General features: G+C 46.0%; 1 protein-coding gene across 5 annotated transcripts in view; it reads right to left on the reverse strand.

Moving 5' to 3' along the window:
- The window catches only part of CSMD2 (CUB and Sushi multiple domains 2), a 577,361-nt gene that overhangs the window by 192,422 nt on the left and 360,580 nt on the right, over window positions 1-24,359 (reverse strand). For all 5 annotated transcript variants that reach the window (XM_088791016.1, XM_088791015.1, XM_088791014.1 and 2 more), the window contains 6 exons: window positions 21,475-21,801; window positions 17,361-17,555; window positions 5,743-5,881; window positions 4,606-4,793; window positions 3,571-3,759; window positions 3,257-3,373 (listed from right to left, as the gene is read on the reverse strand). In XM_088791016.1, the coding sequence (XP_088647142.1) occupies window positions 3,257-3,373; window positions 3,571-3,759; window positions 4,606-4,793; window positions 5,743-5,881; window positions 17,361-17,555; window positions 21,475-21,801 (1,155 nt within the window). The remainder of the gene's footprint in view (window positions 1-3,256; window positions 3,374-3,570; window positions 3,760-4,605; window positions 4,794-5,742; window positions 5,882-17,360; window positions 17,556-21,474; window positions 21,802-24,359) is intronic.

A 24,359-nucleotide genomic window follows, 5' to 3' on the forward strand; every position in this document is an offset into this window, starting at 1 on the left:
TAAAAGATGGGTGGATCCAAGCTCTTAATGCTAAAGCATTTGAGATGTTTTCATGTTCTTGCCTCTCTGTTGATAAAAGCTGGCAAAGCAGGAGTATTTGGGATTCCATGGGTGGGGGTGGGGTAGAAGCAGTAGTGGGACCAGGGATGCAGCTTGTAAATGCCCTATGCCGAGGTAACCGAGATGCATCCGTTTATTCATGTGCCCAAAGAAACAGATCCTAAGCACCTACTAAGTGCCAGGCCTGTGCTCAGTACTGAGAAAGATCTCCCAGTTTAGTGGAGGAGACAGACCATCAGTAACGAGAGCCCAGGGTGGGGGTACAGAGGAAGCAATTATGTCCTGAGGGTCGGGAAGGCTTCACAGGGCTCACAGGCCTTGGCATGATGGCTGTGCGCATGCTCGGAGAGTCTCAGGTATGTGTGCTTGAGTGTTTCCGATCTTCCCGACACACAAACGTGTGCCAAGGAGGAAAGAGTTCTCAATGTATAGCGCTTGGGAGAAAGCTTGGTGAAATATAGGTCCTTCCCTCCTAGCTGGAAAGCAGGGCTGGGTGGAGAGGGGGTCATACCCAGAAACAGGGGAAATGGAGTGGATGAAGCATTCCGTACGGCATTCTCGTCTTCTGCCTGCAAATACAGCACCTCCAAAGGAGGGATCATTTGGCTGGGGTCCTAAGGATGAGTAAACAACGGAGATGAAACCCCTGGGCTTCCCAGCTGTGCTGATTGCTCCGGGGCTCTCCTGGCCATCGTGAGAAAATGAAGACGCTATCACAGAAATAGGCCCCAGGTTGAAGTGTGAACCCATGTTTGGTGTGACAGAAATACACACAAACGAATACTTCACTGGAGTGAACCACTCAAAATCGTGAGGAGGACAGGGTTACCACACTGGAGCAGAAAGACCGGGCTGTGGGAAAGGCATGGGCTTTGGAGGGAGGCAGACCTGGGTCAAAAACCCACGGACCCGCGGAAGGATATGGGCCAAAGTCGCTCACCACGCCCTGAATTTCAGTTTCCTCAGCTGTGCTATGTGGATGACAGTATCTCCCTCACGGTGGCATTTATTAATAATTCTTGGAATGAGGAACAATTAGAGTAGCATTTGCAAGCGCATAGCACAGTGCGTGGCACATAGTAGGTGCTCTGTTTGCTCAGCTCATCTAACTCCCAGATAGCCTTGTGGGTTTTACAAAAGATGCCAGTCCTGGGGCCTCAGCAAGAACATATTCTCTCGGCCATTCCCTTGGGCTGGGCGGTGGCAAGTGTAAAAATTCTGAATTTCCTAGAGTTTTGATTTTCTCCCGTTGTTCTCCTGTCTGTTAGGGAGCAAAGAGCCAGCAGCCTCATATGTCTGTTAATCTGAGATACTCTTACAAGCGGCGCCCTGTGCAAAAGGGTCTGGGTTCAGTTTAATTCAATTCACATACATATTTCTTGAGTTCCTTATGTGCACGTGTATTTTTAAAGGTTTTGCTTCATTGCAGGATCAACCTCAGGAAAGTTTCACCCACTGCACAAATGTCAGCATTGAAGAAGAGTATTTATGTCTCTACAGTCTGCTAAATGGTCATGATTTTCTTTACTGACTTGGAAAGGGAAATTTCATTGCTGGTGGAATTTGCACTTATCAGTGGGGTCGATGTCTTTTCATTGGTATTTCCTCTATTACAAAGCGTTAGTTTATAGCTTTGCTCATTTTATAGGCCTGTAGACCAGACATATTTTTATTGAAGATTTTTAAGAGCTTTTCCTGTATCAGGTTGATAATCCTTAGTTGATTACAGATGTTGCAAATATTTTTGTCCATTTACTATTTGAATATTTTACGGATTTGTTTTACATAAATCCATTCAAAGTTCTATTTAATCAAATCTAACAGTCTTTGCCTTTATAGATTCCACTTTCGGTGTGACTCTTAAAGTATGTCCCCACCTGAGGTTAGATTTTCATGTTCTAGTACTGGAATTTATGTGGTTAAATGTGTGCAGTATGATTTTTTTTCTTTGTTTCCAAATGTTTAAGCCCATTGTTTTAAAACCATTTATTAAATAATCCATTCTCTCTTCAATGGATTGGAAATGACACTTTAATAATATATTAAAGACAGTCTCTCTCTCTCTCTCTCTCACACACACACACACACACACACACGAATCTATTTATGGACTTTTATTCTCCCTCACTGATTTGTGTGTCCACTCCTATACTCATACCACACTGCAAAATTAATTTAGCTCATAACAACATTTTAATATCTGGAAGAGTTACTCTTCCTTTAAAATTTTTTTTCATGTATTTTCTACAGGTTAATTCTTCTAGATCAGTGGTTCTTATTTAAGGGCATGCATCAGAATTACTAGTGAAGTGTTCTAAAAACATAGATGGCTGGTTTCCACCTACAGTGTAGAAAATCAAAACCTCGAGGGTGTGAGTTAAGCATTAATGTATTTGCCAAAGTGCGGAGGGGTTAAGAACCATGACTCTAGATGAACTTCAGAATAAGTTTCTGAGCGTAGAGGCCAGATCTCCCTGGACACTGTTTATTCCCAGGCCCGGTGCCTGCCACACATCTGGTATTCAGTCAATATTTGTTGAACAAAAGAGTATATTAATTAACGTTGATTTGTAACTAGCACCCTTACTTTGAACTTGGACTCCCAAAATCATTTATGTTAGGAGAGGTGGGCAGCAGTCCAGCATGGTGAGGAATAGCTGAGTTATGTGTGAAGAGGGTTGCTATGTCCAATACTGGAAGCGTGGACATGAAGCAAAGGGAGCAGACACATCCTATGTTTCCCCAGGACACAGAACAAGGAAGCAAGTTTCAGGGACACTTAATAGACTATTAGGAGGGGTCAGATCTATCAAAAACTGATAGTAGGTGCCCGCTGGTTGAATGGGTTGGCCACTTCCTCACCAGTGGGGGTGTTTAGACAGTTTAGACAGAAGGTGTGTCATCATCTGTGGGGAGTGGTTTAGAAAAGATTACTGCATTAAGGATTTGAGAGCTGGTAATCTCTAAGATCATGGAGATCTCCATGGAGATCATGATTCTCAAAAATATTTATTTTTAAATATTCTGTTCATGAGTTCTGTGATCAAAGAGATGGAAAGGTTCTAGGAGCTTTCTTGTTGGTGAGAAAAATTCGACTAAGCCCAGGGAGATCCCCATTGAGGTTATTCTGATCCGGGGAATGTGGGGTCCTGACCTTGTCACATGCCAATACCTGCTATGGACCTAAAACACTCACCCTTGCCATGTGATGTTTCAATAATCCAGGTGCAGTTCAAGTTGTTGGGGTAGAAGTCAGGGAACCCTGGTGACAAAATGGTCCCACTGGAGCCTTGAATGAAGCCACCACAGAGTGCTATAGAAGGAGTGAAGAGAGCAGTGAAAGACTGGAATGGCTCAAGGCGCTCCCCCCACAATCCTCCTGAGAGCCCACCCCCCCATCTCCTCTCAAACCCTCATTGACTGTGGGAGAGTCAGTGCCCCTTCCAGCTTCTGGTTTTTCATGTCAGGAAAGGAATCCAGTATTTGAGTGCCCCCTATGGTGTGCCTCACCTTCACAGCTGGGCAGGGCCCGGCTCCACTGGAAGTTGGGCTCACACTCCAGGGGCTCCCCATCACTTAATGTGTAGCCCGAGTCGCAGCTGAAGGTCACCAGAGCACCCACATAGAAGTCATTCCCATGACGCTGCCCATTGACGGGGATCCCTGGATCCAGACAGTGGTCTGATTGCAGTGTTATAGCTGGAAAAGAGAGCCCACAGCTGGAACAGACAGCTCAACCATCACCATAAAGGGACCCCAGCTGACTCACAGAGGGAGGGAGGGAGGGAGGAGAGAGCCCTGCTTTAAAGGAGGCTGAAGTTGTCATTTACCCACTCATCAAATGTGGCTCTCAAGATCTGCTGAGAGGGTATTTGAAGCCCTATCAGAGAAAACAAGTTGGCTTGATCATTTGTTCATTTGTTCGTTCATTCATTCATTCATTCATTCATTCATTCATTCATTCAACCTAAGCTGAGTGTCCACTCTGACTTAGACACCATGCTAAGCCTTATGGATACAAATGTGAGTAAGAAAACGACCCTGTCCTAATGGTGCTCTCAAGCAAAACTTTCTACCGTGATCTGCAAAGAACTGACTGACATCTACCTCTTCTGATTACATTGAGGCACCAGCCATGAATGCAGAAGGGGATGAAGAGGGTGAGCAAGTGGGAGAGGCCATCTCACTTCAACTTCATGCTCTGTGCAATGCTCTGTTCCCAGAGTGCCAGCACAGTGGCACCAGTCATCTGCACACAGAGGGGATCTTAGTGACATTGTGGGAAGTCAGTGTGCAATGCAGGTCATCAGCTTCACTGCTTCCAAAGGGTTGACCCTTTCCAAAGGTTCTTTAGAAAGAAACTTTCATCGTCTCTAAAGGTTGAGTCCTGAGACGTGCTGAGAGCAAGGGAGGGTCACCCGAGGAGCGCAGCCTGACTGAGAATGCCATGGGGATGGGGCCAGGCTGGGGCCTACTGTGGGAGCACAGTCCTGGGTCCTTTCCCCGACCTGGGCCAACCCTGCCATCTGCCTCCCTGAGACTCACTCTCATAGCGCAGCTGGAAGCCGATGTCCGAGTGACTCTTGTCGGTGGAGAAGAGGAGGTAGAGGTAGTTGCTGGTACTGATGAGGAACTGGGGGACCTGGGTCCCGTGGTAAACCCCAATCAAGGGCGCGGAGTATGTCCGTCCATCTCGCACTTCCAGAGTATCATAGTTGACCTCGGTTTTAAATCTGCCAAACACAGAGATGAAGACTTCTTGAGAAACCCAAGGCTTAGTCATTTGCAAATGATAAAAGGCCCTGTCTGACCCCGGGCATGAGAACAATCAGATTTTGGCAGGCTGGAATATTTTAATGTCATTTGCACACATTCACTAGCGAAGTGGAAGGACATTCTCCACGGCATTTAACCCCTCTTCTTCCCCCCATGGTGGATGCAGCTCTCTCAATCTTCTCTCTGACCTGGGCCATGACCCATCTTAAGACCTAGAAGCACAATGACTAGCCTCACAGGGGTCAGAATGTTCTATATCGGGGTCAGCTAACTACAGCCCAGGGCCAATTCTGGTTTACAGCATGGCCTGAGAGTAAGGATGGTTTTTACATTTCCAAAGGGGTATTTTTTTTTTTAAAGCAAAGGATATGTAACATATCCACCAGTGGTCCACAAAACCTAAAATAGCTATATCTGGCCCTTCCCAGAAAAGCTTGCAGACTGCTATTCTAGGCCATGAATACTCTGTCTCGAAGTCGGTGGGAGCTGGAAGGGGGACAGAGGAGCAGGATTTGGGGCAGAGGTCAGGAAAGCTGTCTTCCCATACTGGAAATTTCAGGGTTATAGTCTGCAGATTCTAATGCCTCCTTCAACACGTCACGGTATCTATCTGCCCACTCTCCTTCCTTGGGGGTGCGTGGAGAAACAGGCTCTGACATCCCCCAGCCTTTGCTTCACCCCTCCAGTCAGAGCCCCTTAAATAGCACAAACCCACTACTGAGGTGGAACCAAGGCCGAGGCCAAAGCCAGTGCCATCTGCCCCACCCAGGCCAGTCTGCTCCAGTATTCTCTGACCTTGCTGACATTTCAGCGTCAGTGCTGTCCCCACCCCCTCAGGGACTCTTCCACACCACTCCGTAGAGATCACCTCTCCCCCACCTCCCCAGAGGCTCTGGTTACAAGCACCTGTCGAAGGTGACTTTGATGGGGTAGCCGGGCTGGGCTTCAATCACCCAGGCACAGCTGAGGGCGTCCTTGTAGAAGCCAGGCCAGCCTGGAGACAGGATGGTGCCACTGGGTGAAGTCAGGTGACCACCGCAGGGAGCTGGGGGGACAGAAGGGAGAGAAGCACATTTCTTGAGGGGACAAATGAACAAACAAATAAAAAACCTCTCTATAAAATGTGTCTGCCAACAAGTATTGGTTTTGTTTTTATGGAAAATTACATAAACTATATAACTGTGAGTTCCGTCTATTGGGACCCTTACGGATATGTTCAATTGCATCATTTGGAGTTTTATTACAGGCCGGAGGGGAGAAATGAAAAGAATCCTTTAAACAAAGTCCTTTGCCATTCTAGAAGGGCTGGAGTACAGCTATTATTTGGATCAAATTGGTTTTTCCTCGGTTCCTCACTCAGTTGTCAGGCCTGTGGCAGAGGCAGAGACCCAGCCCACTTCCCCACGCCCAGCGCGCAGCGCTGTGCTGCAGGAGAGGGGGCAGAGCCCCGTGCTCCGCTGGTAGCACCAGTACAACATGCTCCACTGTCAGCTCTGTGAGGGTGGGGACCCTATTACTGGTCTGCCACCATGCAGAATCCCCAGCATTTAGCCTAGAACTCGGCGCAGTTGCCCCGCTGGGCCCCAAATCAGTGATTATTGCTCGAATCAGTGAATGGACGGAAAGACGAATAAATGCCGTCCACGTCCGTGACTCCATCAGACACTGGGGAGGGAAGGGGGTCCATGCATACCTCTGATATAGCCAAGCCTGTTATCTCAGCCCTTTGGTCTCTCTGTCCACTCTTCCCGGTATCAGCTTCTCGGTATCACCCACATCTTTCTCATCACTCCTGCCTCTTCCTGCAACCAGACCCTTGGTCCCTATGGTGGTCAGGACAGCTAGCTCCTCCAGTCCTCCTCCAGGGTCCATAGCTGATTTCATTGTCCACTCCTTTACAAGTTATGCTAGGCCACGTGACCGCCTTGACCAATAAAATGAGAGCAGAAGTGATGCGTGTCCCATGCACGTGGAAACTTTAAGAGCCAGTGCATAGTCTGCAAAATTTCCTGCGTTGGTGATTGTGGAACAAGAGTCAAGATGGACGTTCCTTCAGCCTGGGCCTTTAAGGGACCCTGAGGAGCAGAGTCCCTGATGACCATGTTATACATGTAGCCTGAATAGCCTGCGTGAGATATAAACTCCTGTTTTTAAGCCCCTGAGATTTGGGGGTTGCTTGTTAATACAGTGTAACCTAGGCCACCCTGACTAATGTACCTCCCTCCTCCAGACCACTGAGGACAACCACCCCCAATGTGGCTGCTACTGTGTCACCACCACTGCCATGGACCGACACCTCACACATGCCAGGCATTTAGCTTCACATGGAGAGTCATGTCCACTCTTCACAAAACACAAACCCTGTGAGGTGCTGTTATAATATTTCCTCCATTTTACTGCTAAGAGAACTGAGGCTTATGGAGGTTAAGCAACTAACTCTGGGTTAGCAAGTGGTAGCGCCTAGACTCAGACCTAGGAGAATGGCATCAACCCAGAGAGCTGAAGCTAACCAGCCTCCCAGTTTAAAGGAACCCCTGCTTCCTTTCGACTCCCTTACTATGGGGCTACCAGATGCCAAAAAGGCCCTGAACAGCACTGGGAAGGGGATGGAGAGCTACACAGCACTTCTCTCTCTGCTCATTTTTGTAAATTCCTCCAGGCAATCAGTTTCATAAAATACAGCCAAATGTAGCACACCTCTCCTCTCTCAATTCTATGAACTTCTTGGAAATATCTAATCATCCAGCATTCTTAACAGAAAGTTATATTAGAAAGTTTAATTAACAAAGAGGATCAAAACGTGATGATGACGATGACAGTAGACAACTCATATTGATGACACGACACTGACACTGCTTTATTATCCCCATTTTACAGAAAAGAAAACTAAGGCTAAATAGGCTCAGAGATCAGATCAAGAGCAAAGGGAGTGAGAGCTGAGATTTCACCTTAAGACCTGTGTCTCCAAACCCCCGGGCAGCACGTGACAGTTCTGCCACTACGGCTGACAGTAATGAACTCACAGGTATTGAGAGCTTTCTACGTGTCGGGGCTTCTGGATTATCCTTGTGACAACTGCACCACGGAAAGGCAGATACTATTATTATCCCCATTTTATAGGCAGGGATTATTACCCATTTTCAGTAAGCTGAGGCTTGGAGAAACTAAGTAATTACATAGAACTGATATCAAACATAGAGAGTAAATTGCATATGGGTATTACCACTTCCTGGATAAGCCCAGTTTTCAGAACCCACCCATTCATCCCACTGAAACTACTAATGCTTCCCTCTACTTCTCCAAGGGACATGTGAGACCTTGGAAGTGGGGAGGGGCGTACCTTACTGCTACATCCCGGGGTCCCCATGTGAGTAACTGAGCCTCAGAGGAAATAGGGACTCTCTCGGCTCCAACTCAGCACAGGCCCAGACTCTTTGGTTGCTGGACTGTGATCTCCTCACTCACTTTCCAATAAGCCACAGACCACACGGTCACTTGCCAGCCTTGGCTATTCTCTATATATATCAACAAAACCCCATCTAAAATCTCCAGAGAGAGAAACTCAAATCCTGCCTTTGGTGGTCATCGTTTTGTTTCCTTTCTCTGCCGTATTGTTTTATTACCTTGGTCAGTGCATCTCTTCTCCTGCTCACGTGATGGTCAAGCAACCCCTCCATTCATTCAATCCTTCACTTTCTCTCTAGTTCATATTCATATTCCAGGGGCGGCAAGAGCCAGGCGGGGAGACGAAGGGCAGGATTCCTAAATGCGAGGTCTCTTTCACATTTGAAAAGATGCTCAACCTCACTCTGAGAAAATAAATACTAAAACTACAATGAGAAATGATTTCTCATCCATCAGCTAGGCAAAACCCAACATTTGGTAACAGGTGAGACTGAGGGAAACCAGGTATTCTAGTACCTTGCTGGTAGAAATGCAAAATGACACAACCTCTATGAAGGGAAATTTGGTAATGTCCAGCAAAATTCATATGCATTTACTCCCTGACCCAGCAATCTTCTATCGCAAAAATATACTGGCAAAAACATGAAAAGACACATGTATGGTGGCACTATTTGTAATAGCAAAAGAGTGGAAACAGCCCAAATGTTCAGTAATGGGGAGCTGAATGAAGTAGGGTGATCAACAAAATGGACTATTTATGCAGCTATAAAACAAGAAGTGAGGAATAGTCTATACAATGTCATGGAGGGCACCCCCAGAATATATTATTAAGTGAATAAAAGCAAGGCATAGAGGTAAAAATAAGGGTATAGTATGATTCCATTTATCTAAGAAAGCAGTGGGACTCACACACACACATATTTACTCATATTAACAATTAATGAAAGAGTAAACCCAAAACTCAAGATTATCTATGGAGAGAGAAAGAAAAGAGGTTAGAAAGGATAGGCATAGAAGCTGGACTTTCTCATAAATTACCTTCTTTTCGAGGTTTAACTTTGGAACTCGGTAAAAATTTTACACAATTAAAAAGAAAGATTTAAATTTGACGAGCCATTTCTCAAAACTCAAAGGCAGAGGAAATAAATGAATACAATACTGTATCAGTTGGCATAATCACACATGAAGAAACTAGTTAAAGAGATTTTGAAACACTGTAATTTGATAGCCCACCCCTTGTAGGCCATGGGGACAAGAAGAATTGAAAGAAAAACGACTTAAACTCTTTCCAGTAATCATATTGCTGTTGGTAGTATGGTATTACAATTCTGAGGCTGTTGGGTATGCATTATGGAATTATATTGGTGTTGTTGGGAACAGGGATTTCCAGCAACAGTGAAAGGAGATACATATATGACATCAAGGAAGTTAAATAAAAGTGTTTTTACATTTGAAATAAAATGAACCCATGATACATTTTATGTTTAAAAAACAATTTCTTAGCTCTGTTCATTGAAAAGTCTTAGAAACAAGGACCTGCTCAATAGGAATAAGCACCTTCAGTGCCCAGATTCTAAATATCATTTTTCACTTAAAAAAACAAACAAACAGAAAGAAAACAAACCAGGACTCCTTGGAGAAACAGATGAGTCTTGGTCACGAACAGAAAATACACAAGATGAGACTGGGCCAATTTCAAAATGATCCCACTGGGTAATGGGACAATTGGAGCGTTGATTAGAATAATAACTGCAATGGATTTAAGTACCTAAAATATGCTTAAATCCATTGGACTGTAATAATATTTAAAAATGCTCAACTTTGGAAGATGTTAGGGAATCAATTCATCAATACGAAAACTGATAAAGGAGTATATCTCCTTTATGAACTAACTATACCTCAGGGTAGCCAAACAGTTGATGTGAGCAAGTTTTCTTTAAGTATTCCATCTTAGAAAAGAAGAAACGATAGCATGTTACCATTTTGCAGTCCATAGGCTACGCTCATCGATTGCTCCTAACATCCCCAAAGAGAGACAACCACACATGATGTGCCTTTGATGGAGCACAGAGACCTGCCTATAAAAAATGAAACCTAAATCTGCTTGGGTTCTAGATCTTGCGGCCAACTAAAGGAAATATCAGAGAGAGAGGATCACGTTAAACAACCTCCCAGGGATGTAACTGCCAAAATTCGGGGTGCAGGAGATGCCTCAGGATAAATGACCTAGCTTTTTCAACAAAAAAATTTGCAAGGGGTGGGAGTAGACACCTTAGATAGAAGCCAACTATATAATGTGTGAACCTAACTAGGATTCCGATTTTTAAAAAAAATCCCATGAAAGAAAGGATTAGGTAATCATGGACATTTGAATATATTAAGCAATTATTTTTATTTTTTTAAGACAACAGTGTGGTGGTTATGTTTTAAAGTGTTTGTTTTATCTGCTAGGGATGCACACGGAAATGTTGTGGATGAAATATTTTGCCTGGAATTTACTTCAAAATAATCCCAGAGTAGGGTGGGGGTGGGTGGGGGTGTAAAATGAAACAAAATAGGCCTCGAGTTTATAATTGTTGAAGTTGGGTGATGGGTACATGGGGGTTCATTATACTTTTCTTTGTTTGAAATTTTCCATTAAAAATGTTGGGGTAAACAAAAGAAGTAAAAGCAGAGACTCAAACAGACACTTGTATGGCCTTGTTCATAGCAGCGTTATTCGCAGTAACTAAAAGGTGGATGCAACCCAGGTATCGGATGAAAGGATAAACAAAATGTGGTATATACATACAACAGAATATTTTTAAGCCTTACAAAGGAAAGAAATTCTGACATATGCTACAACATAGATGAAGCTTGAGAATGTTATGCTAAGAGAAATAAAGCCAGTCAGACAAGGATAAATATTGTATGATTCCACTCATGAGGAACCTATAATGGGAACTTAGAGTAGTCAAATGCATGGACAGCCCCTGTGCTGGTTGCCAGGGGCTGGGGGAAGAGGAAGTGGGGAGTTAGTGTTTAACGGGTACAGAGCTGCAGTTTTGCGAGACGAAAAGAGTTCCAATGATAGATAACGGTGATGGCTGTACAATATGAATGTTCTAAATACCACTGAACTGTACACCTAACATTGGTTGAGATGGTAAGTTTTGTTATGTGTATTTTACTACAATAAATAACATTGGAAGAAGAAAAAAATGTTGGAGTAAAAAAAGGAAACACACACACACACACACATACACACACACACACACACACACGCACCGCAGAAAAGGGAGAAGAGCTCAGCAAGAAGACAAAAGACACTTTGTGTCAAACCCATTGCCTGGCCCACAGTAGGTGCTCAACAAGTATTTTGTCAAAGGAATGAAATACTGGTTGCAAGGTAGAGATACTGGGTGTCATGACTGAATGGTGTCCCCTCAATTCATAGGTTGAAGTACTAACCCTGATGTGACTGTTTTTGGAGAAGAGGGCCTTTACAGTAGGTAATTAAGGTTACATGAAGTCATAAGGGTGGACCCTCTTCCAATGGGTCTGGTGTCTTTATAAGAAGTGGAAGAGACACTAGAAGTACACACGTACAGAGGAAGGGCCATGTGATGCCACAGCAAGACAGATGGACACAGCCACCTGCCAGACAAGGGGAGAGACTTCAGGAGAAACAAACCCGCTGGCACCTTGATCTTGGACTTCCAGCCTCCAGAACTTTGAGAAAACAAAATTCCGTTGTTTAAGCCACCTGGTCTGTGGTATTTTGTTATACGGTGATTAATACCGATATGTCGGGCTTCCCATGAGGGCTGGTGGCCCTGTGATGGATGGCCCTTCTCTCCTGACCTCTGATGCTAAAGTTACACAAGGCAGGGGGCAACTGGGAATGGTGCCACACAGAATGACATGAAGAAGGTAATTTGTGTGTGTCTTTCCTTTTCCTGCATGTGCATCCTCACCACGGCCTTGAAGGTGGGTACTGGTATTAGCCTCATTTCACAGGTGAGGAAACAAAGAAGTTACACAACTGGTCCAGAAACACAGCGAGGAAGTGGCAGAGCCAGGCTTTACACCTGGGGTGGTCTGGCTCCAGAGCCCGCATTTCCAATCACTGAGAGTGGACTTCGGAATGCCCACCCTGACTGCTGCCCTCAAAGGGGTTTTGACTGACTAAGTGTCCAGTGTGAATGACCAGAGGTAGTACAAGCCTTTTCCTCTGGCCTTCTCTCCCTCCAGCCCTGCTTCCCCACCACCCACCTGTACCCCTCTCCACCCATCCTCCACTATTCTGTGGTAGAATGAAAGGAGAAGGAACTTGGGAGTCAGACGGACCACATTTGGTGATTAAAAGTGATGGTTCTGGAATCAGAATATCTGGATTTGAATCCTGACTCTTCCATTCACTTAGCTGAGTGACCTTGGTAAAGTTACTTAAGCACTCTGTGCTCCAGTTTCCTCATCTGTGAAGTGAGGATAATAACAGGACCTACCTCATAGGGTAGTCAGGAGGATTCAATAGGACAGTGTACATAAAGCACTTGCCTAGTATTTAGCACATAGTAATTGCTCAGTTAATTACTAGCTGGGTGATTTCAGGCAAGTCAGTTTACCTCACTGGCTTGCAGAGTTCTCATGTATAAAGCATAATAATATCTTTCTCACAAGAGTGACGAGAAGATTAAATAAGAATATTAGACACTCAATAACTACCCCAACTTCTTTGGAGGCCTAAGTGAGCTACAACCATCACTTAGATTCCTCTTGTAGGAGTGGGGAAATTGAATGACTTCCTTTCTTTTTCTTTTTCTTCTTTCCTTCCTTCCTTCCTTCCTTCCTTCCTTCCTTCCTTCCTTCCTTCCTTCCTTCCTAATTAAAATTTATTGGGGTGACAATTGTTAGTCGAGTTACATAGGTTTCAAGTGTACAATTCTGTATTACATCATCTATATATCACATTGTGTGTTCACTACCCAGAGTCAGTTCTCCTTCCATCACCATATATTAGATCCCTTTGACCTTCTTTCTTTCTTACAGGACTTTTTAAATTTGCTGATTATAAAAGTAACACATTGGGTATAGACACAGAGAAATGTGGATGTGATCAAACCAAACTATTCAACCATTTTCCTCCAGGGAGTGGGATTGGGAAATGAGTATTTCCACTTTGAACTTTATTGCACTTGTATATTATTCAAATGTTTCATAACCACCAAGTATTACTTTAAAAATGAAAATATATACTCACTGTAGATAATTTATCTCCATTTTTTCATGTATTTCTTATAAGCAACATTTTTTTTTTTTAAATTCAGTTTGAGTCTTTGTCTTTTAATAGAGTTTAATTACCTTCATCATCATAACTGATATATTTGTCTTTCTGCTGTCATTTTGTTTTACGCTGACAATTTCTGATGCTTCTATGTGGTGTCCGGTCTTTGTCTTTTGCAATAGACAATATGTTTCCTTTTGTTTTAATTTTCTCCTGGGATATGGAAAGTAGAAAACCTGCTTTTCATTCTATTTGTGCATGCTTTTACATCTTTCATAAACATGTTTGAAATGACATTCTCTCTAGTGATATAATTAAAAAAAAAGAAAAAAGAAAAGGTAACAGTAACAGTGTAGCCAAAGCCTGGGTTTGAATTCTGGCTGTCACTTACAAGCTGGGAGGACCCTGGGCAAGTGACTTAACCCAGTGGGGACAATAACTACACCTACTTCCTAGATGGCTGCATGGCTGAAATGAGCAAGTAAAACACTTATCATAGTAGAGTACAATTAGTCGGTTCTTTCTTAAAAGCAAAGGAAGAGATGAATGTGATGGGGAGATGACCAGGCAGTCCTTTGTGGATGCCTTCGCTACTTGGAAATCTTAGGAAATTTCTGATTTTAAACACAAGATCCTTTATGTCCTCTGTTCTTTAGATTAGGGGTCAGCAAATTACAGCCCAGGGGCCAAATCTGGCCCATCCATTTATGTGTTGTCTGGGGCTGTTTTCACATAATGATGGCAGAGCAGAGAAGAGAGAGACCTCAGGGCCCACACAGCCGAAAACGCTTCCCAGCTGGCCCTTTAAGAAAAGTTTGCTGGCTTCTGCCTTTGATTAGCAGATGATCACCCCTCTTTCTAAATTTAGGAGAAGAAGCCATTTTCTCTCTTGTCCCATTACGGCCTCTCAAAAGCCAAGTGGCTCTTAGCATATATTAAAAGGTTTTTTAAAAGACCATTAGCTCCTGCACTTAATTGTCCACAAGGTGGGGATACTTAATCAAAAACAAAACTAGAAAATTGAAAAAGACAAAGATGCTGATTGCAAAGCAGGGTTCTCCCAAGGCTGGGACATAAAGGGGCGAGGGGCCACAGAGGGGTCAGATGCCAGGGGTGTCTCCACCTGGCCTGCTCTACAGTTTTGGATCTGGAATTGGCCACGCTAGGCGGCCTCTCTCACTCGGCCCCACTGATGTGCTGCTCCCCAGGTCCCCGAAAACCAGGTTGGCAGCAAACACCCATCACTCTGAGAAAACCGAGCGGGCTCGTCCCTGTGCCAAGTCAGGGACTCTCCAATAGGCTGCCCCCTCGTTTTGGTTGCCTCCTGTCCTCCCAGGGACAGAATGAATGAGACTGTTTTAATTTCAAAATTAGGACTTTGCCTATGAAACAGTGAGCTGTGTTAAAGCCCATTAACAAAGGTCGGGTTCTCTCCGGCATTCATACACGGTCTTGCATGTTTCACTGCACTGGCAGAACGATGGTCTGGGAACCCCTGGAGGAGGTAGCAGTGGACGAAAGAGGATTCTGCAGTTTCCAAGTCCTGATGCCTCTTCAGGGGAGTCAACTCCATTGGGACTGAACTCCCACAGGCTCAGGGGTACTGGGGCCTGGGCTTCTGCCCCGGGAGTGTGGAGAATCTTGGTGGGGAGATAGGACCAGGCCCATGGAACTGGTAAAGAACAATGAATACACTTGGTGAGACCAAGTGTCCCATAGAGTGGTCCGGTGATGGGCCATGAAGAAAAGGAATTAGGAGAAAGGAGGGATCACGTGAGCGAGAGACTGCAGGGAAATGTCCTGGACAAGATGGATGAATGCGAGGAAAGCCAGAGAAGTCAGAGGAGATTGACGAGCATGAGGGAGAATGAGGGGCCAGACTGAGGAAAGGTGCATGACCACCGAATGACAACCTCCAACCCTGGGCTCCGCGTGGCTGCTTTGCTCATCTGCTTTTCTGCAAACAACCTCATCGCACATGCACGGTTAGCCCACTGCTGCCAAAGAGGGAGTTACCTAATCTACCATCCCACAGCTGGGAGGAGGTGAAGCTGTGGGTTTCACCTTCTTTCTCGGACTCTAAAGCTTATGTAATTTCCCAAAGTGCTCACTCCACTGGGGAAAAACGGCCGATGAGGTTGTGTGGACCTCACCGTGGGACTCTGGAGGGCAGGAAGTAGTCTGTTCATGTCATGACTGAGACAAGCATCTGGAAAGATAGAAACGCACCATCTGTCCTCAAGTGAAGCAACACTCATCTGATTGGCCTGACAAGGAAATGGTTAAAATTAGGGTAAATAATGCTCATAGCCAACACACATTGAGTGCTGCCTCTGCCAGACCCTGCTCCAAGAGCACTGCCTGCTCACGGGTACCCCATGAGGAGATTCCCAGTATTAACCACACTTTACAGATGGGGCAACTGAGGCACAGAGCGGTCAAGTCACTTGCCCAGAGTGACTCAGCTGGTAAACTTCAGGGTGGAGACAAAAGGCAGTCTGGTGAGTCAGGGCTCTGGAGGCCATTAGGGAGGCTCTAACCTAGTTAAAAGGTCATTCATTCACTCATTCACTCATTCATTCAGTGATTCGTCAACCAGTATTGACTGACAATCTAAGTGTCAAACAATATGCCAGCTGTGGGACTATAAGGCCAAGGATGATTTTCTAACCTCATGGAGCTTACAAACCATTGCGAGCACAGCTAAGACTTTTGAGTATTTACTTTATGCCAGGAACTGCCCTTTACATATACATCTTATTAATACTATTATTACCTCTACCGTCTTTCAGATGGAAAAACAGAGGCTCAGAGGGAAAAGGTGACCCACCAGGATTCCAGCCGAGGCCCCTCTGACTTGAAAGCCCACAGACGCTCTGCCACATGCACTGTACTCTCAGTGGTCTCTCCTCTCTTCCCTTCCCCCACCTGTCAGCTTTGGGGCACACCCCTCAGGTACACCCCCTCTTTGTTCTCCCGTCCTTCCCTCCTGCTGGCTGGGGTGCTCAGCTTTGGGTTTGGGGGTGGGGTACATAGAGAGGTCTCCACCTCTGTCCATCAAGTGAGATGAGAAGAACACGCTTTCTGGCTTCCAAAAGGCCAGAAGCACAGCTCCTACGTCCTCGGACACTGTCACTTCCTCCAAGGGCCTGTGGGGTCCACTCCCTTCATCCATTGCTCACAAATATTTGAGGGCCTATCCTGCACTGTGCTTGGCACCCAGATCTGATATGATCCTGCCTTCGAGAAGCTGAATCTGTGTTTTAAATGCCTGCAGTTGGGTGGAACAGATGGCTGGTCTCTGAAATTGAGTCACAACCTGTTCTGGATGGCAAGGCAGGATTGAGGAGACACCATAATAACCCTTGTGCTTGCTTCCAGCTGTGTTTCTTCTGGCTGGTCTGCCCTTCGTCTCCTGGAGACGGACCACAAGGATAACAAGGCAGCATGTGACGGGGGCACAAAGGCCAAGCCTGGGAGACGTCCCAGGGCACTGGGGGAAATCAGCATGTGGAGAAGGAAAGCGTGGCAGGCAGCCTGGAGACGCGAGAACTCATAGCACCGCCAACACTCTTTTGGGCTGATGGAGTCCCCTGGGCAGGAGCTGGAAGCAGGGCTCCTAATGGCTGTGATATCGAGAGTTCCCAGTTGAAGGTGTTTTTGATGCCTGAGAGTCTAGAACTAGTGTTTCTCCAGTTTAGTCTCTGGTTACAATTCAAATTTCTATGCAAAGTGGTACTATAAAGCTCCTGAGATTCCAGAGTGAGGGCAAGAGGGTGGCAATAGGGAAATGGACCGTCATGGTGCAGGCCACTCGCTGACAGCCGTGGCCCTCAGCCCGGCAGGCACGTACCTTCACACCGCAGCACTGCACTGTTCCAGACCACGCTGCCCTCCTTCAGGATGCAGGTGATGGTCTCTGAGCCCTGAGTCCCGAGGAAGCCTTCGTCACAGAGGAAGGAGATGGAACTTCCCAGCTGAAGGCTGTCACCAAACCGTTTGCCATTGACTGGAACGCCGGGATCTGGGCACTCGTTGTGTCGGAAGGCTGTGGGGGTCAAGACTGTGATTAGGCAGAGATGCTGTGTAGATGGACCCCCCAAGAATATCGGCTTCATTATGACGGTGAACGCTAGACCTGCACCATTTCGCAAGAACCCGCCAGGTAACCTAGAACCAGGGGCTGATGTGCCACGTCAGGCATAGAGCAGGTGATTATTAAACTTGATCTCATGCCTCTCTGAGCACCTAATGCAATTTCATTCTAAGCACATTTGTAGATCAGGCAGTGGGCTAAGCATTTCTCATGGTAGCTCATTTACATGATATAGTGATTCCATGAAGGAGATATTCTTACCCCAACTTGCAAATGAGGAAACTGAGGCTAAGGAGCAGATCTGTCTCTTCAGTGTCAAATGGATCCCACGCTTTCCTAACTTCACACCATGATGGGCTCAGTTATGTTGCAGGTGAGCTGGGCTCTAAATCCCATGACACTAATAGACACCGAGCATCACAGAGGAGGTGCCCTGGAATCATCCCTGTCCGAACCCATTTCCTTCACTTGCTTGCCTCTGTCAGGCTGCCTCTCACTCTCCAAGGCAATTGATAATGCAGTAGGGGAGTAGGGAGGAAAGAGTCAGAACCCTTTTGGGTTTAATCAAGCTTTGCCTCTTGTTAGTTACATGGTCCTGGGCAACTTACGTAATCTTGCTGAGCCTCTGTTTCCTGACCTATAAAATGAGATATTTCACTGGCAGGGTCACTCTGGGATAGAAATAAAATGCAAGTCGATATGAATAGGAAAGTGGAGAATGTTTGGTACAGCTCCTGAGAGATGGTGAGTACCCCTTACATATGAGTTCCCTTCCTTCTTCCCGCTCCCACTCCATGTCCACTAAACACATTCCCAGCCTTCCCCTCTCAGGGTGCCACAGTTCTCACACTCAAGTCTCTGAAGCCACCCCCGTTGGCAATCCTGCTGTTTGAAGGACAGTGGTTTTGCAGTGGAATACAGGTGCCATGGCTGCACGGGCAAGTGCCGCTTTAAAGAACTCAGTTTATAAGCTTCCGAAATTCCCTAGTGACCGAAACCCTTGCACAGTCAGAAACAGAAGCAGCCCTGGAGGCTGCTGGGTCTTGCTGGAGGCAAGGAGCTTGCAAACCTGGCGATCCTCCTTACTGCAGGTGAGCTGTGGGAGCATCGGACATGGAGATGGTTGTGAGGACACATTGCGGAATCTCCACAGATTCCCCAATACCCTTCACTCTGACTTTAGTCTCCCCGCCTTTCTTCATTAGGAACTATGACCTGAGGTTGCCCTGACACTGAGAAATATGGGGTGGGAAGAAAAGTGCTGCTTGAAGGCAGACGTCCAGGCGATTGTCTATTCAAAACCGTATTAGTCACACTCACACACACACACACACACACACACACACACACACATATGCACACAAAAGGGGTAGGGAGATATTTCCAACATCCGGGAGCAAAAGCTCTAAGTCAGGGTTTAAATAGCACCCAGTTTTCCCTGCGGACCCTTTCAAACTTCAGTTTCCTGGTGTGTGAAAAGCGACAGATGTTCGCTTAGGAAGTTTTTGGTGTGGGGTCAGCAGTGATGACTGCAGAGTGCTCATACAGTAGGTGCTCAGTAAACAGTAGCTATTGTCATCACCATTGAAGACGCTCCCCGTGGAAGAAAGGTTAGGTTTACTCTAAGGAGCCTGCGGGGTGGAAACGGGGTCACTGGTCCTTGTTACAGGGACACAGATTTCAAGTCATCGTAAGGGGAAGCTCCACGTGCTGTCTTGCTATGGAGAAAGCTGCCTGGGGGGGTGAGCTTCCCAACACTGGGCAGACGCTAGCTCAGCCCAGATGTTCATCAGTTCGGATGTGACCTGGGAGATGAATATCCTGCAGGGGACAGTACACTAGCTCTCAAACACTTGTCCGTGGACTATTGTTTCACTAACTGCATCGGAAACCTGTAAAAAAATGTCGATTCCAGGGCCTCATCCCTTAGAGATTCGGGTTCAGCAGACCTCGGATGGGGCCCAGATTTTAAAAAATTATTCTTATGTTTCCATCCAATTGTCTACCTGTAAATGCACAGAAAAATATCTGTCTAGAACATGTTGGCAAGAATCATTCCTGGGTGGGGGTGTTTTGGGTGTAGTTAGCATTTCTTCTTTGGCCTGTCCCGTTTCTTGAGTATTTACATATTGGATGTGTATCGTTTTCACAATGGTGGAGAAACCTTGGAGAGGAATGTGAGGTAAGAGCTTGGTCTTCAGGTCAGGCCCCCTGCCTTCTGCCTCTTCCTCCCGAGGACACAGTGGTTACTTTCCTGGAAAGTGGGAACTTACTAGGATGTGCTTTTCCTGAGACTATGAGCCCCCATTTTTGCCGTAGGTGACCATCGGTGCCCACACCTACTTGGACCTGCAGAGTTCTCAGCCATCACCATTCTGGACAAGTGGGCTTCTCTGAGTCCCTCTTACCCTTTTTCTACCCACTTCACCGGGAAGGAAGAGCACTGAGTCATTCATGGAACTTTCCATTCAATAACCATTTACTGATCCTTACCACGGACCAGCCCGTGTGGGCAGAGGGGATGGGAAGATAAGTAATACATTTCCCCACTTTTCCAGAGCTCGTGGCCTCATGGGAAAACAGGGATGAGGCCAGAGAAGTGAAAAGCTAGAGCTGCGCTGCTAGACTGGCAAGATTAGGGAAGAGAGAACTGGGCTGTTTCCTCCTGCCTGTAGAGGAAGGTAACAGAAGTGCTCTCCCGGGAGGAGGCACGCCTTGGGAAAGTTGATTGCTTCAAGCAAGTCTGGGGTCCTGAGGAAGGTGCTGCAGGGAATGTCAGGGAAGGGCTTTAGTTCGGGTGGTCCCTTGGAATCTGGGGTCCCCAGTGGCCCACCTTTTGGCGTCTGTTGTCTTCAGCTCAACTAGACCCCAGGGACAGTTGGGACAAGGAGGCAAGACTCCTATGCCCAGGATGGGGGGACAGGGCGGGGGGAGATCAGTTCTGTCAAGAAGCACCAGGGACACCAGCTGTACGTGTGTGTTTGTGTGCATGGGATGGAGCTTGAACTGGGGACTTGTGTTTCACAAGCAGCGTCTCGGAAAGGATCTGGTTAACTGCTTGGGCAGACCTAGCTTTAACCCCATTTGACTATGTGCCATCGGCCAAGGTCACCGGGTTGACAATTTATTATCACCTGATAAGCACCCTTGCTGCCTTTGGCAGCTTGCTATTTTCAGTCTCCGAGCTTCTGTCCTTACCCCGATACTCACTGGAACCCCATGAGACACAGAAGTGAAAATAATCACCGCCGAGCTTCAGGTTGCTTCCAGAAGGGGCCCAGGATTGAAACTAGAGGTGACAGCTTTTGGAGTGTGGCCCTGAGAGGGGCAATGAGGAAGGATCCCAAGAGCTGGTTCTAAGTAGCCTCAGAGCCAAACAGAAACTCTGCTCCAGATTTTTGTTTCTGCTTCGACTGTGGGAATGGGAACCGGGCAAAGTCAAGTGTGAGCAACCCCCCTGGAATACTTGAAGTCAGCAGTACGTAGGCGTTCAAGGCCTTGGGGGGAGCGCACCAGAGAAGGATCAGTAACTAATGAAAGGATGAGATGCTTGCTCTCCCTTGGGCCCTTCCTGGTTCTAGCTGGGAGGGGGTGGCAGGGAGAAGTGAGTCCCAGGCTCCTTTTACATTACATATCACACCTACAGGATATAAATGCTCAAGAGAGTGACTCCCCAGGAGAGAGCACCCTGTCAGCAGCCAGCACTTTATGCTTTTCCTGCTCATGCTTGAGCTGAAGGCCTGGGCACTCCAGCCCTGCAGTGCCCTACAACTGGCTCACCCACATCAACTCCTCCTCGGGGGCACCCTTGACCATCCTCAGAGACCGACACTCAGAAGGATGGTCAGCTGGGGACAGAGGGAGGACTCACTGGTAAAGGTGATGTTGAAGCCCCTCTTCCCTGTGGAGTGGTCAGTCTGGAACTCGAGACGGGCCACATGGCCGCTGCTGGTGATGGAGGAGGGGAGCTGGTTTCCTGAGAAGGTCCCTAGGACTGGGGCCTCGGCGGTGGCCCCATCCTTGATGACCAGAAAGTCAAACTGAGGCTCCACGTCGATGTCATTGAAGGCCAGATGGATGCGGCTCTCCGGCCGGGCCAGGATGAGCCAGACACAGTGGAGGTGGTTGCCATAGTCCTCGGGGTAGTTGGGTGACAGGACGACCCCGGAGGGGCTGGTGAAGTTGAAGAAGCAGGAAACTGCAAGAGAAGAGCAGCGGAGGTCAGTAAGCGTCCCTGGCATTCTGCCTGGGCCACTGAGGGCTGGCAGGGGAGCATTTCCTTAGTCTAAAGAGCAATAGCGAGAAAGGGGGAGACAAGAGATGGGCTGGACTGGCTGGGCTCTGAGCTCTAGGTGGGAGACATGCTGGGTTCCATGCTGGGCATGGTGCTCTGGCAAACAGCCAACACTGCGGACTCACTCTTCTCCTGGCCCCGTCTCCCTCTTTCAGTGTATTTACCCCAGTGTCTCATGCTCCTGGTCTCTTGTGTTGGGGGAGAAACCATCACTTAAGTGTAAGTGGTCACCGTCCGCAGTTCCTCTCAGCTGGTGGTGATCCCCCAGGTGGTAACCAGGGTTGTGATCTCCCCGGTGGTAACTGGTGGTGATCCCCCAGGTGGTAACTGGTGGTGATTCCCTAGGTGGTAACCAGGGTGGTGATCCCCCAGGTGGTAACCAGGGTGGTGATCCCCCAGGTGGTAACTGGTGGTGATCCCCCAGGTGGTAACTGGTGGTGATCCCCCAGGTGGTAACCAGGGTGGTGACCCCCAGGTGGTAACTGCTGGTGATCCCCCAGGTGGTAACCAGGGTTGTGATCTCCCCGGTGGTAACCAGGGTGGTGATCCCCCAGGTGGTAACTACTGGTGATCCCCCAGGTGGTAACCAGGATGGAGATCCCCCAGGTGGTAACCAGGGTGGAGAGATTTTTTCCTCCTTTAAACATTTTGGGTGGGGACTCTGACAACTTCAAAGCTACAAAACTATGCAAAGGAGGTGCTGGGTAAGCACCATTTTTCAGAGACTAAAGCTTTGGAAGAAACTGGGGGAGAGAGGTGACAGTGCCTCCTCTCGATGCCCTGTCCATTTCCTATTCTCTCTCCTACTTTATCCTAAGGATCCACTCTTCTGAAAATCTTCATTTTAAACCCTTTTCATGCCAGTGACTAACAGACCCTGGAATGAGGTTGAAGCAAGGCAAGTGCTATAAATGGAAAAAAACCAACAAACACTAAACCAAAATTAAAAAGAAAAATAACAGAATGAAAAAAAATAATTGCAACAAATATGCGAAAGGGCAAATACCAGTACTCAATTAGAGCTTTTTTAATTGTATAAGAACATTACCAAGATGAGCAACAAGTATGCTCAGAGGATTCATATGAGAGAAAATAGAATTAATAGGAAAACACAGTCCATTTCACTAGAAAAAAAAGAAAAGAAAAAAGAATATTGCTGAGGCTTCATGGAAACTCATATGTATTTATTGCTAGTTGGAGTGTAAAGTTGATATAATCCTTTCGGAAGGGAGTATATGAATTCTTATCAACAGCCAAAAAAACTATTCAAATATTCTGACTCAGTAAACACTAGGAATTAATTCAAAAGACAAAGAGCCACATGGACGAAGATGTTTATAGTGACATAATTTTATTGGAGAGAAAAAATGTAAACAACCTATGTTCAGTTCATTAATGTGAGGTATATTATAGCCTTTAATGTGAGGCAGTTTGAACGTAATTATTAAAGTGATAAATATGACCCTGTAGAAAGAAGAATGTTAAACATCTTTAAGTAAAATGGTAGATCATGTAATTACATGTACACTTTTGATTATAGCTATTGAATATTTGTTTATATATGGATAAAAACCGGACATGAGCCCCCAAATAAAAACTGTATTAGAGTAATAGGTTTCTGAGTGATAGTTTTTCAAAATGAAGACAACATTTAATTGTTCTGACTGCAAAAATGATATATGCTCATTCTAAACATTTTTAATATGTAAAAGTATAAAGAAGGTAAAAACAAATGGACACTTAACTCCCTTTAGAACATTTATATTGATGTCGGGTATTAACAGAATTGAAATTTAAGTAAATTAAATATTTGACTTGTGAATTACAATGAAACTAAAGTGAAAAAATAATAATAAAGTCATGTTTGCAAAACAGGAAAAACATAAAACAAAGGAATTTTTTTTGACTCCTTGAGTTTCTCGTTCCTCTCCCTGACTCCACCCATCTTCTCCTTTTCTGCATTAGGTTCAACCTGCTACGCAAAACACTTCCATCCAATTCAGCAACGAACCTGGTACCCAGACACATTCAACATTCAGTATTACCCCTTATAATCTCTGTATTTTATAAGTGTAGGAAGAATTTAAGCCAAGGGGAGAGAACAACATGAAAAAACTTTCAGGCAGCACAAGATAGTTAATAATAATTATTATACATTATTGGGGGTTTACTAAATGTGAGCACTGTTCTAAGCACTTTCATCAATGACTCAATTTAACTGTCATGATAACAGTATGAGGTAGGTACTGTTATTAACCCCATTTAAAGATAACGACACTGAGGCACACAGAGTTTAAGTGATTTGCCAGGGTCGTGAGACCAGTAAATGGTAACAGCAAACACAAACCTATGCAAATCAATGCAAATTAAAATCCATGTGACTCCGGGGGCCAAGCTCTTAGCTGCTCCTCAAAACTGTCTCCCAGTACTGCTAGTACTGCACACTTGGCCCAAGTTTAACA

This window comes from Rhinolophus sinicus, chromosome 14 (genome assembly GCF_057876585.1).
Source record: "Rhinolophus sinicus isolate RSI-liver-muscle chromosome 14, RSI-T2T, whole genome shotgun sequence".
Taxonomy (NCBI): domain Eukaryota; kingdom Metazoa; phylum Chordata; class Mammalia; order Chiroptera; family Rhinolophidae; genus Rhinolophus; species Rhinolophus sinicus.